Source organism: Pelobates fuscus, chromosome 3, assembly GCF_036172605.1.
Source record: "Pelobates fuscus isolate aPelFus1 chromosome 3, aPelFus1.pri, whole genome shotgun sequence".
NCBI lineage: Eukaryota > Metazoa > Chordata > Amphibia > Anura > Pelobatidae > Pelobates > Pelobates fuscus.
Window position 1 is genome coordinate 369406840 of NC_086319.1, and position 15982 is coordinate 369422821.

At 38.4% G+C, this 15982-nt stretch overlaps 1 protein-coding gene across 3 annotated transcripts in view; it reads right to left on the reverse strand.

The window, feature by feature from the left end:
* The window catches only part of VPS13C (vacuolar protein sorting 13 homolog C), a 168624-nt gene that overhangs the window by 7637 nt on the left and 145005 nt on the right, over nucleotides 1–15982 (reverse strand). For 2 of the 3 annotated variants that reach the window (XM_063449388.1, XM_063449387.1), the window contains 6 exons: nucleotides 14931–15044; nucleotides 14539–14614; nucleotides 13729–13892; nucleotides 10554–10599; nucleotides 7484–7607; nucleotides 7049–7163 (listed from right to left, as the gene is read on the reverse strand). In XM_063449388.1, the coding sequence (XP_063305458.1) occupies nucleotides 7049–7163; nucleotides 7484–7607; nucleotides 10554–10599; nucleotides 13729–13892; nucleotides 14539–14614; nucleotides 14931–15044 (639 nt within the window). Of the gene's footprint in view, nucleotides 1–3836; nucleotides 4031–7048; nucleotides 7164–7483; nucleotides 7608–10553; nucleotides 10600–13728; nucleotides 13893–14538; nucleotides 14615–14930; nucleotides 15045–15982 lie in introns of those variants that run through there. The other variant, XM_063449389.1, reaches the window with a different exon arrangement.

The following is a 15982-nucleotide window of genomic DNA, read 5'->3' on the forward strand; positions in this document are numbered from 1 at the left end:
GGATGCTTGTCACCAGCCATAGAGGACCCTCGTTGCGGACTCAGGTAGGAGATTAAACCGTTGCAATACAGATTGCCCTGAACAGAGCCAGAATACTCCTGGCATCATAACCACTACAGCTGGTGTATGAAGCGTGGAGTAACTCTCTAAATGGACAATGAACAATGTGTCAGGAAATCTGTGCATATTACTATCCAAATGCTGCAAAGATAGAAGAATTGGGCAGTTCACACTCTGCACACAGATCAGAGAAAAGGTCTTTAACATCTTCCAATCTTGATGGCACAAGCACCTTATAGAAAAGCTCTATTTAATCCACAGCAGTTTACCCTGTCAAGGAAACCTCATACTCGTAGGCTAGAAAGAATATCTACCAAAATATCACTTTGATAGTTTTATCCATTAAAAAAACACATTTGTGTGGCTATTTCATTAAAGACTACATACTGCTGTAGGCAGTTTAAACAAAGAATAATGTCACAGTAATGACTTTATGCAGGGTACGGAGGTCAGATGCTTTAACAAAGATGTATAACTAATCCTGTTCTCAGAATGTCTTCAATTTTTATTAATTTTTTTACTATTTTTTAATATCTCAGCCCTTTCCATTTTTAGCAAAGCACCAGTGACACAAATATTGAAGACCCTGTATCTACCAATGATGTCTGAACTCCAGGAAGGGGAACAGTCTCTATTTTTGGATTTATTCTAGTTTTTAAAGGGGAAAGTTTACTTCTCTGGAGTATACACCACCTACCAAAAAACATTTAAAAGCTCCTAAAAGGCACACTATGTGCTGTGGGAAGCTCTCTGCAGTGAGCTAGACTGAAGGTGCTAAGCATATTTTATTGCGCGAACACAGGACCTGTGGACTAAAAGCAGCTTGTAAGGAGGGAGTGCTAACGCATGCTAGACACCATAGCACAGTATTGTGCTGCACTGATCATGTGCATGTAGTACATATTTAATCTTTTTCATATGAGGCTCAATTTATTTTTATTTTTTTAAATGTATATGAAATATTTAACAAATTATTTCATAATTTAATTCAGACAAAACAAGGCAAGACCAGGCAAGGCAAACACCGGTTCCTTCTCTCTATGCTTATCTAGGCTAACTGCCAAGGTGTAAAGGACAAGGCTGATAACCGGGATTGACAGAAAGCTAAGATGGCGGCGTCTAGTTGCAAGGTTTCTACATTTAAAGGGACACTATAGTCACCAAAACATCTTTAGCTTAATGAAACCATTTTGGAGTATAGATCATGCCCCTGCAGTCATTGCTCAATTCTCTGCCATTTAGGAGTCAAATCACTTTGTTTATGCAGCCCTAGTCACACATTCTTGCATGTGACTTGCACACCGTTCCTAAACACTTCCTGTAAAGAGTCATCTAATGTGTATTCTCTGTAATGGCACAAGTGAGCCCAAACCATTTTGAGTGGGGATTTACCGAAGGGAAAGCTACTGTTTTTCTCTAAGCTTTTGTCCATTCTCAGTGTTGTCATATTCTCTGTTTTGAATGTTTATACTTTATTCAAGATCTGTTTACTGTATATACTCGTATAAGCAGAGTTTTTCAGCACATTTTTTATGCTGAAAAAGCCCCCCTCGGCATATACTCGAGTCAAAGTCTGTATTATGGCAACTTACATTGCCATAATACAGACCAGGACCGTCGGGCTCATTGGGGGGGGACCGGCGGCAAGCTGTTACTTACCTTCCCAGCAGCTCCCTTCATCTCCCAGTGTAAATCTTGCAAGTCTTGCAAATCCCGCGGAGTGTTTCCACGGGTTACCATGGCAAAACTCCGCGCGGCACGCAGACCGCGAGATTTACACATGGAGATTAAGGGAGCTGCTGGAAAGGTAAGTAACAGCTTGCTGCCGGCCCCCCCACTGCTCAGTACATACCACTGGACCACCAGGGGCTGTTATATCCCCCCTCCCTGGCCAGGTAGCAATAAAAATATTAAAATAATAAAAATGCCCTTCCCCACCCAGTTTACACACACTGCACAAACACTGCATTCACACAAACACACACACTGCATTCATTATACACACACACACACATTCTGCATTCACACAAACACACACACATTCTGCATTCACACAAACACACACACATTCTGCATTCATTATATATACACACACACATACACATACACTGCATTCACACAAACACACACACATTCTGCATTCATTATATACACACACTCTGCATTCATTATACACACACACTACACACAAACACACATTGCATTCATTATATACACACACTACAAAAACACACACACACACACTGCATTCATTATATACACACACTGTAAATAAATATTCAATTAATGTAATTTTATTGGGATCTAATTTTATTTAGAAATTTACCAGTAGCTGCTGCATTTCCCACCCTAGGCTTATACTCGAGTCAATAAGTTTTCCCAGTTTTTTGTGGTACAATTAGGTACTCGAGTATACACGGTATATACGGTAATAAAGAATTTGTTATCTCCTGCACTGTTAATAGCTTGATAGACCTTGCAGGAGCCACCTGTAAGTGAGTGAAGTTACATTCACAGAGGAGGAGATAAAAACATCTAAAGTAAGTTAACATCTAATTGAAGACAAAACTTTTTTCCATGCAGCCATGGGAGGTGTGGCTAGGGCTGCATGGACAGAAACAAAAGTGCTTTAACTCCTAAACTGCATAGAATCTTTAACATAGTTGGTATCATCTTTTAACATGCCCTGATATATTAGACATGCCTTTAGTATCAATTGTCTCAGTTTATTCATTGGACACCTAGTGACCACCTAACAGTGTCAAACTCATGAGCAAACTTCAACAGACCAGCATTTTGTTTGGACATCCAAAAAGGCTTGAGACAGGAATACGCAGTCTCTACTATTTTATGCAATTTGAGGTCTATCCAAGCGAAAGAGTTTGACAGATTTGTGCTCTTTGAAACGGATACTTATTACTCCACTACTAACCTGTGCTTATTTTAAATTCTGCATAATGAATTTTTACTGCATTGAGAAATATACTCTACATCTAATTTGCACAAGACATACAGAACACATACTATTGAAACCTTTCGCATCTCAAAGGTTAGACAACACCATATTCTTTCTATTTATAAAAAAACAAAACAAAAAACACAACTAATATTTGAAAGGTGAATTGGCACAATACGGAATGGATATCGGGATGCTATATGAGTAAAGAAAGAAATGGGCACAAATTAAAAAAGTACATAAATGAGCAAAGTAAGTAAGTGTATCTTTCATGTCTAGCTTGTAGTAAGAGTATATATTTTTTTCTTATCTGTTTAGAGTACTTTAAGTTATCATTATGATAAAGTAAAGACTGATTTATCATACGTAGATCACACACGTACATACTAAGGCAAAGCTGAAATCCTGAAATATTACTTTTCCTTTGTTAAACCTGTCCCTGTTTGTCAGTTTATGCCATTGGCTTCCGTCAGCTGCCCCAGCAGCAGCTTATTATTTTTATTATATGGCGCCAATAGTTTGCTAATAACCTTACACGTTTTACAAAGACTCAAATCTCAGTCTTTAAGTAAAGCTTGATTTAATTATGTATAAATGTGATGAGTGATATACGTTTGCAAAAACCATACTGACAGATAGGCTTAGAAATAAAATATCAGTTACCAATGCTGTGACACTTGAAAACCGAACCTAAACCAATTAAAACGTGGCTTCAAGCGATCACACAATGTAAATAACTTGGTTATAGGATTGTTCATTTGCTACAAGAGAGGTCAGAAGTGGAATGTGAATATCTCAGTTTGATAGCTCTACACGTCAGAACAAACTGAGCTTTGACTACATCAAATAATGGGAATATCAGAGGATATCAAAGGATATCAAAGGATTGCAGGTCATAAAGCCCCAGGACCTAGCCCGAAACACCTCATACACATGGATAATGTGAAATTGTGAGGCTAAGAATGAAGATAAGAAAAAAAAAATGCATTTTACTCTCCTTCATTCCAATTCTTGCTGCGTATGCGGGAAACAAAGAAAGAAAGATAGGAAACAAATGTTAGAAAGTTTTGTGAACAGAACGTATTGAGTTAGGCAACCATTTCCTCATGCACAGTGCAAAAGAGGTGAGGGAAGTTTAAATATAGAATTAAAAAAATAATTGCAAAAAACACAGTTGCACACATTAAGCGTGATTAGCAATCGGTAAAAGTAGATAGTCCATTCAGTGACTGAGTATTACCTCTTTAGCTGCTGTATCAAACAATATGTAAGCATCTCGGGACATTATCAGTATTAAATATTATGTAAGTGAATCTCCAAAGAATAGAATTGCAAATGGAAAGATATATCGGTCATTTTGATACTTCTGTACATAAATTACATTGCACACATTGTACATGGCTCTCTCCACATCCATACACTGATCAGACACATCATTAATCCCACCGACAGGTGAAGTAAATAACATTGATTATAGTGTTACAATGGCAACTGTCAAGGGGTGAGATATATTGGGCAGCAAGTGAACAGTAAGGTTTAGTATTTCATGTGTTGGTAGCGGGAATAATGGGCAAGCGAAAAGATCTAATCGACTTTGACAAGTGCCAAATAGTGATGGCTAGTTGACTGGGTCAGAGCATCTCCAAAATGGCAAGTCTAACCATTATGCAGTGGTTAGAACCTTCCAAAAGTGGTGCAAGGAAGGACAACCGGTGAACCGGCGTAAGTGTTATGGTGGCCCAAGGCTCACTGATGCATGTTGGGAGCAAAGGCTAACCAGTCTGGTCCGGTCACACAGAGGAGCTACAGTAGCTCAAATTGCTGAAAAACTTCATGCTGGCAAACACGCGAACACAACAGACATGAACACTGCAACCGGAAGAACAAACCCCCACCCGCTGGAACCCAGCACACCCCGAGCACGGAGAAGCGAATGAACCCCGATGGGCGGGCCCACACCACTCCACCACCCCCTCCCTCCCTCGTCCTACCCCCTACCTTTCCCGCCCCCCCTCCTCCGTACCCCCCCTCTACTGACCGACCACGGAACGCTGTAATTGACTAGACACTAGCAACTCGACCGTTCACACATGACGTTCGATGTACCACCCACCATCAACACTCAACGCCGACAGAAACAACTGATGAGCACCTAACCGACACCAAACCTATGAAGCACATTGACGTCCCAGCCCCTCACAACAGAGACACTTATACACTGGAATACATATTCAACAACATTAACCACACCCATAAATACGGGACCCCTGGGTACCCACCAATTGACGTACACACTTAATGCCGACAGAGGCTTTAGGTACCTATGGGAACGACAACAGACATACGAGACACTCAGTTGGGAAAAAGTTGAACTTGTTTAAGTTTTAAATCTTTATGTAACTCACATAATTGTCTATTGCAAACTACTGATGCAAAAAAGCTTGCAACGCTCGACAACGCGGGACCTGCGTGTCCCACCTTCAAAAATTACTAAACCGCATGTACTAAACTGCCATATCTCATGTACAATAAACAGCTTTAAACGTAAAAAAAAAAACAAAAAAAACTTCATGCTGGCCATTATAGAAAGGTGTCAGAATACACAGTGCATCACAGTTTGCCGTGTATGGGGCTGCATAGCTGCAGATCGGTTAGAATGCCTATAATGATCCCTGTCCACTGCCCAAAGTGCCTTCAATGGGAAGCTTGAGTGTCAGAACTGGACCATGGAGCAATGGAAGGACTAGACTGATGAATGATGTGTTCTTTTGGATCAGGTGGATGGCCAAATATGTGTGCGTCATTTACATGGTGAACAGATGGCAGCAGGATGCACTATGGGAAGAAAGCAGGCCGGCAGAGAAAATGTTCTGCTGGTCTTGGCATCCATATGGATGTTACTTGGACACGTACCACCTACCTAGAGATTGTTGCAGACCATGTACACGCCTTCATGACAATGGTGTTCCCTGATAGAGAAAATGCCTTATTTTATTCGTGCAGAGAGTATACAAGCAGATTTGCACTGCCACAACAGCTGGTGCAAACAGATTTTAGACATATGGTAACAGTGTTATGGCATCAAGAACTTGCCCTTTTTTGTGTTATAACGGACTGTGGCCTTTTTCAGAAGGATAATGCACCCTGCCACACTGCAAAAAAAAATAAAAAATGGATGGTTTGAGGAATATGACAAAGTGTTCAAGGTGTTGCCTTGGCCTTAAAATGTTTCAGATCTCAATCCGATTTAGCATCTGTGGGATGTGCTTGTTCAACAAATCCGATTCATAGAGCTCCACCTCACAACTTGCAGGACTTTAAGGATCTTATGCTAATGTCTTGGTGCCAGATACCACAGGACAAGTTCAGAGATCTTGTGGAGTCCATGCCTTGACGCATCAGAGCTGTTTTGCCAGCACAAGGGGGACCTACATGCTGTATTAGGTGGCTTTTAATGTTGTGGCTGATCAGTATATAGTCACAAATTGAAGACATTGGTATTCATGATCAATGACCCATACGTGGACACAAAAATATTACAATATCAATATTATCACCATCATTCCATGTGTTGGAGCAATGCAAAAGGAATACACACCTGTCTACAATAGGTTTTGGAAGTGGTGTTTAATAAGCCTAAACATATTGAATGTCAGTCTATTAAAATAAATAAAAAATAATAAAACCAACCAACTTTAGTGTTAAAATTGAAATACACCAGGTACTTGTATATCTTAATATGTACTGTATAACTTCTAGACAAAATTTAGTTTTGGCGGTTCATCTAAATCAAATGCCTTTTAACCCACACCCAGACAAAACAATCGTCCGGAACTTACCTGCGGAGTCCTTATTCATTAAATAATTCCGCAGGTAAGTTCCGGACGATTGATTTGATCTGGACAGAACAAACTTTTGCCTAATAACTACATAGTTAGAGAGGGTCATTTATCCAGATGCTCTGACAATACATAAAAGAAAATAGGACAAATAATTCTTTCCTTACAGAAACACAACAGACAAGAGACTCACCTCAAACAAGTTAAAACCCTGAGCTTCATTCTGATTGTATGGACGGATTATGCCATCTTCATGAATAAATCTAGGCGGTCGTAATGGAGACACATCTTCTGTAGATTCTGCCACCCTGAGATTCAAAAAGAAAATATCAGTGCCCATGATCTAGGATGAGATTAATTACTAAAAAAATCAAAACAAAGACCAACAAGTGGGTATAGCTGGTGAATTATTCCACTCTGAGACCCACTCCCAGAACACAGACATCCTCACCTCCTCGTAAAGACCAATAAATAAAATGTGTATATAGAAATCTAAGTATACTTTAGAGCACCAGATGCTGGTAATTAATTGTATTACATGAAATGAGTTAATATAACACAACAAAAACATCAAATGTAAATCCCTATAGACAAAATAAAGGATGAAACCGATACGGAGGGTTCTTACCTTTGTATACCCTGGAACGTACTGCTTGCCATATCAATGATGCCACCTGTAGGTCTCGCAACCACTCCCACAAGACCTTTCCCTATGCCTTTGAAAAATCCAGCAGCCCCTTCCTTCTTTGCTCCTATGGAAACCCAAGAAAATACAGAATATTACCGAAAACATATAGACCCCATCCACCATGTACGTCAAATGAGAATGTCCTAATCTTTTATAATATCAGAGCAGTACAATAATAGCAGTTGTAATTCATATCATAGTCTCAGTTGTCACAGAGAGCCCCCTTTATTCACATATGTAGTGGCAGTTATTGTATTCTTCTAATTTCTACACCGGACTTACAAACAGTGAGGTCATCCGGACCTTCAAAATAATCTTTAGGAATGAATGTTACAAATAAGCAACTAGTAAGTGAGCACCAGGCAGATGACATGAATGGTGGTGAACTTTATAGCACATTTATATGTGAATATGATGGCATTATCAGGGATTGTCTATTCCCTTTTTCTGTCTTGAAATGGTATGACATCTAGTCGTAAAGGGGAAACTACTGCTCTGTAAGACAAGGGACGGGTGATACAGTAGAGAAAGTTCTATGTTCAATAGCACATCTGTATAGCTGAAATCGAAAAACACTCTTAGTTTGGAGAAATTGTTGGTATTATAGATGCCCTAGCATCTCCTTCCTCTTTTCAGGAAATAATTTATAGAAAAACATAATACAACTCCATACAGAACGCTGTTTATTTGTAGTACTACAGATAGAATAATGCATAGAGAAAGCAAAGAAACAGAATCCCATGTTGACTTTGCGATACCTATACATTGTGATTGAAATGGGAGCCTGGCCTAAGTTGAGAAAGTTCAAGTTACTAATTTCTCAATTAAAACTCTATGAAGAAGGTCAAGCGGCAGACGTACAGCATGTTTCACGTGCTTTCTCTGTGTTTTCCATGGAGTCTAGAGCCTGGCTGAACATTATTGTGAAAGAGAATTGTGACTCTATATGCATGGGCATCATGTGAAAGCACACAAGCAACCTCTAACCATCCCTTTACCTCAAACAGCTGCAGAAAATGACCAACCACTTGCGCAGACCTCTCTTTTTAAGGTAAACAAAAATCTATTACAGGGGAGGGCAACCTAGTAGCAACTGAGTGTACAAGCCAGGTAGGTGGAGGGAGTGTACAGGTAAGATGCTAAATAGTGCTCAACTGGATGAGGATTCACCAGCCATGTACGAGAAAGTAAGCATAAAAAAACCCACAAAAATTATGGTGGGATATCCAGAAGCTACTATTTAGGAAGTAAAGGAAATATAATCTACGAGAAAGCAGAAGAGAAAAAAAAAAAAAGAAAAAAAGCATAACGATTGTCTTGTACACCAAATGCCTCGTGGAACTGCCAAACTGTTCTCTGTTCATTACCATTGCCTAAATGTTACTGTTATTACTTTCCTGACTATATTGTCAATTTTAAATATAAAATAAAGAAAGAATATTAAAAAAAAAAAAAAAAAATCTAAACAAATGATCTAATAAAATGGTAGAGTACCTAAATGGTAAAACTCCTAAATGAGAGACAATATAAAACACTGGACTAAAATAAGTATAACAAATATAGAATAAAATTGGCTGGATAAGAAAATCTAAGTATGTATAAAAGTCCAACTTCCTGAATCATCAAGAAAGTCCCACAAGTACAAAGAACCTGTGATCTACTCAATTAAAAAAAATGGCCATGTGCAATAATATGAATAGCCACTAGGTGTCCTAAGTGTAGCTTAAAATTACAATGGGTGACAAAGGAGATTGATCAAATGTTATAACAAAAGAATCCACTTGGTGACCTCAGAATACCGAAAAACAAAGTGCATCATGCCTTCTGTTGGATTGAACACTTTATTTAGTATTAAGATTAAGAACACTTAACATTTTATAATGGGTTAAAAGCCAATTAGGGTATACAACCCTGTGTGGATGCAGGTTCTGTGGTCTTTGGGTTGGCTGTGTGGGATGGGGGCTGCAGTCCTCCCAGATAACCAAGCTGGCGTGCGTTCCAGCTATACCTAAGGCCACCGAGTGGATACTTTTATCACAACATTTGATCACTCTCCTATAAATCATCCAGTATAATTTTAAACTATGCTCAGGACACCTAGTGGTTATTCATATTATTACACAGTCATTTTCTAGAATTCGATAACTGTTTTTTTTTGTACTTACATGTTAAAATGTATTTGAAGTACTATATTATTTCAGCAAACAGGTTTGGGTCCAGCAGCATTCACCTCTGGCTTGTTGGCTGTTGCAGCCTTATTGGCAGCAACAACGTCCAATCTTGGTTTGATATATTTTGGACTCTAAAGGGACTTTCTTGATGATTCAGGAAGTTTGACATTTATACGTATTTAGATATATTTCCTTATCCACCGTATTTTATACTATTTTTGTTATACCTTTTTTAGTCTAGTGTTTAATATGGTCTCTCGTTTAGCAGTTTTATTATTTATGTATTTTACCAGATCATTTGTTTTTTATTTTTTATTTATCTCATGTAGTTTTTATATGTCTATATGTTTAGTTTTTTCTATATTCAAACTGCATTAGAGCTTATTTTTTCTGCTCTTTCCTTCTCGCAGATTATATTATTAATTTCCTTTACATTCTTAATAGCAGCTTCTGGACACCCCACTATAATTTTAGTGTTTCTTTTTTTATATATTTACTTTCTCTTTAAGGATCTTATAGTTCATCGTCCAAAGGAGAGACTGGAAAACAGATAGGATGTCCTGTAGGTCCAAGTAGACACAGCATGTGAACCGCTAGTGTTGACCTCAGTAGGACCCTGATCCTCCACCACAGGAGCACCCACAGAACACAAGTGACTTGTTTTAATGGATTGAACTTTTTTTTGCTCCACGTTTGATTACATCCATTGCTACCCAATTAGTTTTGTTATTTTTGTTTCTGTCCATTATATAAAAAAAAAACACTTGTTTTAAGTTACACAGAAAGTGTCAAAATCACAGAGCAACACACAAAGGTTATAATCTAAAAGTTCAGTTTACCTTCCACAGGCTTGGTGATGATCCCAGTCACCCCTCCAACTACACCCTGCCAACAAAAATGAATCAATTAATTTCAAAATAAAGAGTTCAAGAAGTTTCATCCACAAAATAAAATAAATACAAAAAATATTAATGTGTATTATTTAGCCTAGTAATGTATGATGTTTAGGCACAGCATATTAATATAAGTCAGAAGGTGGGAAATTAGTATCTCAAAATGTGAAACTCTTAACCATAGACACAAACTATAAATCTAATAGGCGGGCAGGTACTTTATGGAAGAAACAGTGAATGGGGCAGACTTTGCAACTGGAATTGCAAGGGTCCACTTATATGACACACATATTAATGAACATTACAGACACAAACACTTCAGCATGTGTCTGGAGTCCGTTATATTTATGGCAGCTTATAAAATTACAGATTTCAATAGAAAGCAATAGATTTTCTTCTGGTTCTGTTAGCCCTAGAGAGGTAATGGAAATGTGCATTGCTCTAGCCTCATACCTGCCTTTCCCTTCTCAATGAGTTGTACTACAGCTGTTTGAGAAGCACAAGAATGTTAGAGGCCCCAGCAGAGAGGCTTCTCAAAGTCTGTGCTGGGGGAAGATGACACAACCTAGTGTCCCTTTAATGGAGAACAAACGAGCAGGTAAACGGTAAACCTGTTTAGTTTCTAACAATTAGATGCTCGCAAACCAAGTGGCGCTGTGTACTTCAGTCACTGAGCTTCCATGATTAACCCTTCCACTGCCAGCAACAGATTTGACTTCATTTACAAACTAGTAGCAACAGAAAAATGACGTGTTGGTATTTGGCAACTGCAGTGACCACATATGTTTATTAAGGCAGGCAATTTGGAGGAACTTCTTTTGCTCTCCTGAGCTAAGCCCAGCAAGGATTAGCTCATTGGCTGAGAGCGCCAGCTAATCGCAGCTAAGATAGAGAGGTTCTGGATCTCCGTTGTAAGTAGTGGAGTCAAGGTAAGAATTAACTATTCTAAAATAGTTTGATTCCTTACATTGAGGTGAATGTGCCATGGCACTCGTGGCACCATAACCATTACAGCAAACTGTAGTTGTTATGGTGCCTGGGGTGTTCCTTTAAGCATAGAGGTAAAAATATTAAAATACTACAAAACATATCTGGTGGTGAGACTTTAGTTAATTCAGAATATGAATTTACAAGACACTAGCAGAAAGCTGAATGGGGAGAGAATGAAAGCCTTACATGTTGCTGATTGGTAGACGTAAACGCATAAAGTATTAAATGGTACACATGCATGTCTGTGCAAACATGTAAGGTTTGCTGTGCTTTCGGTTGGAAGCATTATGTATATTGCGGAGGTTATGGTACTATAAAGCTATGGGTGGAGTCCTTTATATTGTGTCAAACTAAATTCAAACAATCGGAGGAAGAATCAAACAAATAAAAAAAAAAATCCCACAACAAAAACAATAAAAAAATAAAATTTAAAAAATACCCCACCAGACCCCTGGCTAGAAGGAGACACGTCCCTACCCTGGTAAGACTCGCACAAATAGGGGGACCAGACCCTAAACAAACCAGCTGACCCACTGGCGTCCACAATGGACCACCCAACCGCACCTTCAACCAATAAAGACTACCCCTCCCCCCCTCCTCTGGCTGGGGTCGCGTGCGGCGGCGATCCCCACCCCTATACCCCCTCCCATCCCCATACCACCCCACACCTAAGCACTCCAAAAATAAAGAATAAAAAAAAAACCCGACAAAAAAAAACAGGATACCTTAAGACATAAAACTCACATGCCTTCCAACAAGTGTCATAATAAAGAAGCTACTTTCTCATTATCTGCTAGCATATCGGTTGCTGTGAAAATGCCATCCTGGGTGTGGCTAATCAATGTCCTGGGTGGAAGGTTCAATATCTAAATGCCAGCATGGCTGGAGTAACCTATCCCAATACTGAGTATCCAGATTGATAATGAGGAACGAACATTTTACCATACTGATGTCTCAAGCAGAGGGGTTGGAATCTGGGTGCAGAGTAATGCTCAGATTTTTGTTAACTGCTTGCAAATGGACTTGAACAAAAGTTAAAAAAATAAATAAAAATGGAGGGACTCCACCCTATAGCCTACTACCACCATAACAACTACATCAAGTAGCTGTGAGAACGTTGGAGTGTCCCTTTAATATGCATCACTAAGATTGTTTGAGAGAGTCCTTTCTTGCTTGAATGATTGGAGCATGTTAGTGGAGCCCATTATAAAGAAATAATGATTGGCCCTTATATATCATCAGCACCTCCCAATGCCATGCAGCCGAATCATTGTCAGTACTTACCTGCTATCAGCAGTAATGTAAAGAGAAATTATATATAATATGATTGATAACAAGTTAGACAGACTCTGTTCACGAGTACACACATAATTTGTTAAGACCCACCCCATCTACATACATTACATTGTGGAGCCCTTTTTAAAATGATACAGATAGTTCCGTAATCTTGAATTACCAAAAAGCTCTATTCCAGAGAAAACACTCACACAGGTCAGAGCAGCCAAATTACTGAAGCACATTTATGGACTGGTAACGATTTGTATTCTTTCTATGTATGCGAGGGCAGCATTATAGCTACAGGCATATAGAAAAGTACACAATATACACTGCGTATATCACTTTAACGGTGCCACGCTGGGCAGTAAACATGTCAATCTGGAGTGAATGTGCGGTTTGGAACAGGTTGTTTTGACTTCAACATAGGCAGGTTACATAACAAAACATAGTAATTTTATTAATGTGATATGGTTTGGAAAAAACACAAACAGAGATCCTGCATAAAGTCACAAGGCAATTACACAAGATAAACAACCTACTACTAACAAGTCATCGTGTGCTAGGAGGATATTTATCCACCCGCGGTCTATTGTGCACAAATAATATGAATTGTGGAGTAGAATTTGATGCCAGGTCTTTTTTATCAGACTGTCCCCAAATTACGAGAAGAGACATCCAGTAAAAATGATGAAATGTAAATAATACCAGTTGTATTTCTCGCTAACTGTTGCTACGGTGGTCGGATTCCAAATGTCAGGCATATGATATTTTTTTATTTATTTTTTTTAGAGAGAAGCTTAGTCACGAGTATCTGGTATCACATTTTCCAAAGGGCTAATTAACCAATGCTCACCCGTAACAGTCCTTTTCCTCCTTTAGCCAAGCTGTCTCCAAAGTCCTTCGGCTGCCTGCCCATCTCTTCTCTCCTCTTCTGCTGATACTCCTTATCCATGGTGATGGCAGCCAGACCTTTCCCCACAGATCCTGTGATTCGAGAGACAACACCAGCTGCTCCGCCTGTGCACATACAGAATACGGAGAAACAAAAGTAGTTTTAACACGCAAGCTCAGAGCCACGCATTGCCTTCAAGTTTCACCATCAACAATATACATGTTTTGCAAAGCAAGTTCTATAAAAGAACATTGTCCCCATTTTGTTAACAAGGAATCAGTTAAAAATCTAGAGACGATGTACCATAATATGGTAAGAAATGTGTGTATCACTCAAAATGAATATATCATCGTACATGTTCTTAAAAAGAAACAATAGAGGCAATGTAGAGGTGCTGAACTACTCCTTGAACCCCAAAATATCAAATTGTTTATCTCATATCCCATAAGTACATTAAACATTATCTCAATTCCCATATTCTCCTTATTTAAATTAATCTTCAATCCAAACACTTACTTTGATATCTGAATTATAGCAATCTTTCATCCTTCTTATACACAATGCTATTTACCACTTGAATTATTTTAACCTATTTTGTCTACATCATAGGTGTGTTTGGAGCCCTTTTCATGCCTTTTGTTTATTCCCCTCAAATTGTTTTACACAATTTTGCTCTACACTTTTTTTTATCCATTAAAATCTATTATTTTGGAACCTTGGAAACACGTTGATGGAACACCTTTGCACACATAAGGTACCTAAGGCACATACCCACTGTGTGACCTAGAAGACTCTTCACTCCAATAACAAAGCCCTCGGCAAACTCTTCAGGTCCCTGCACCGCTCCCTGACAGAGGAAAGAATATTCGTTTTTGAGAACAGAGTTTACAGGCAAGATCAAAACTTTACAATGTCCATATAGAATACTGTGGGCATTAACAATTCCTATCCAGGCTTTATCCTAACATGGAAACCATGCAATAACAAATACAATAAATAGTCTGTCTGGGATTTTTCAAGCAGATTTGCCTGAATAAAGTGAGAAATTTGATCAATTTCGCAGAATGGGAAGGACAATGACCTCATTAAATGACAATAAAGAGTCCAAATTATAGGAAGAGTAGGACTGAGGCCGTGATTATCTATAAGAACATGAGGAATACCTGGAATGGTTCATAGAAGAACGCTTCTACACCTTCGGAAAGTCCTCTAATCAAGCCAAAAGGATTGCCCAGGACATCAAGGCCCAATACGAGGACATACAGTTGCTTCAAGAACTAAAAAAGAAGAATGCAGAGTTTCAGAATACATAATACACAGAAATCATCTTTAATTGTTTTTATTTGTGAAATGATCTGAACCTACCAAAGCTATTGCTGCTGCAATAACTAACTCACCATTCCATTAACAACCTTTGCATTCAGGTACATGAAAAATTTTACTTTGACATTAATCGTCAAGTAGAGAGTGGGTTACCAAAAGATGAAGCATGCCATTCCAGGATATTTGGGAATATAATACAAACATTTTTGCACACAGTGTCTTCTGGACTCCTCATTTATAGAGAACGCATTCAAAAGTAAGAAACAGCTGACATTCCTGCATTTGTTGCCAGCAATTTGGCAACGTTGGAAAATGTTCTTAAATTAGGCCTTTTTAAAAATTCTCCATAATGAGCCGCAACAGCATGACTTTACATTTAAAGTGCACCTAGCGTGTAATCTGCACTCTTTCTAGCCCTATCCTCTCCTTTTACTTTGTTCACCATGACTCTTGGGCATTGATTTAATATTGTTAAATACGCTTTTTACATTATTTAATATTATTGGATTAACTTTTAAAGCCCATTAAAAAAATATATATATTAAATCATATTTATAAAAATATAAAAAAAAATATTTTTCATAATATACAATTTTAAAAGTGTATCCAACAATATTACATCAGTAGAAAAGATTATCCAACAATATTATAGCAAGGCATCATTTTAGAACTATGATAACGTAAAATTATCTAATATTAACGTGTCGCTATAAAAAACTGCCTTTTTCTTGTCTTGGTTGTTTTGAAACCCGTTTAGTAATTTTTATAAAATTTTAGGAAAAGATTTCTGACTGGCACTACCGAGCTCAGGGGGCTCTAACGACACAGCTTGGGACTATACCAAATCGGCTACTCACCGGGAGTTGGAGGTCCACTGCTGCGGCCTGCTGCA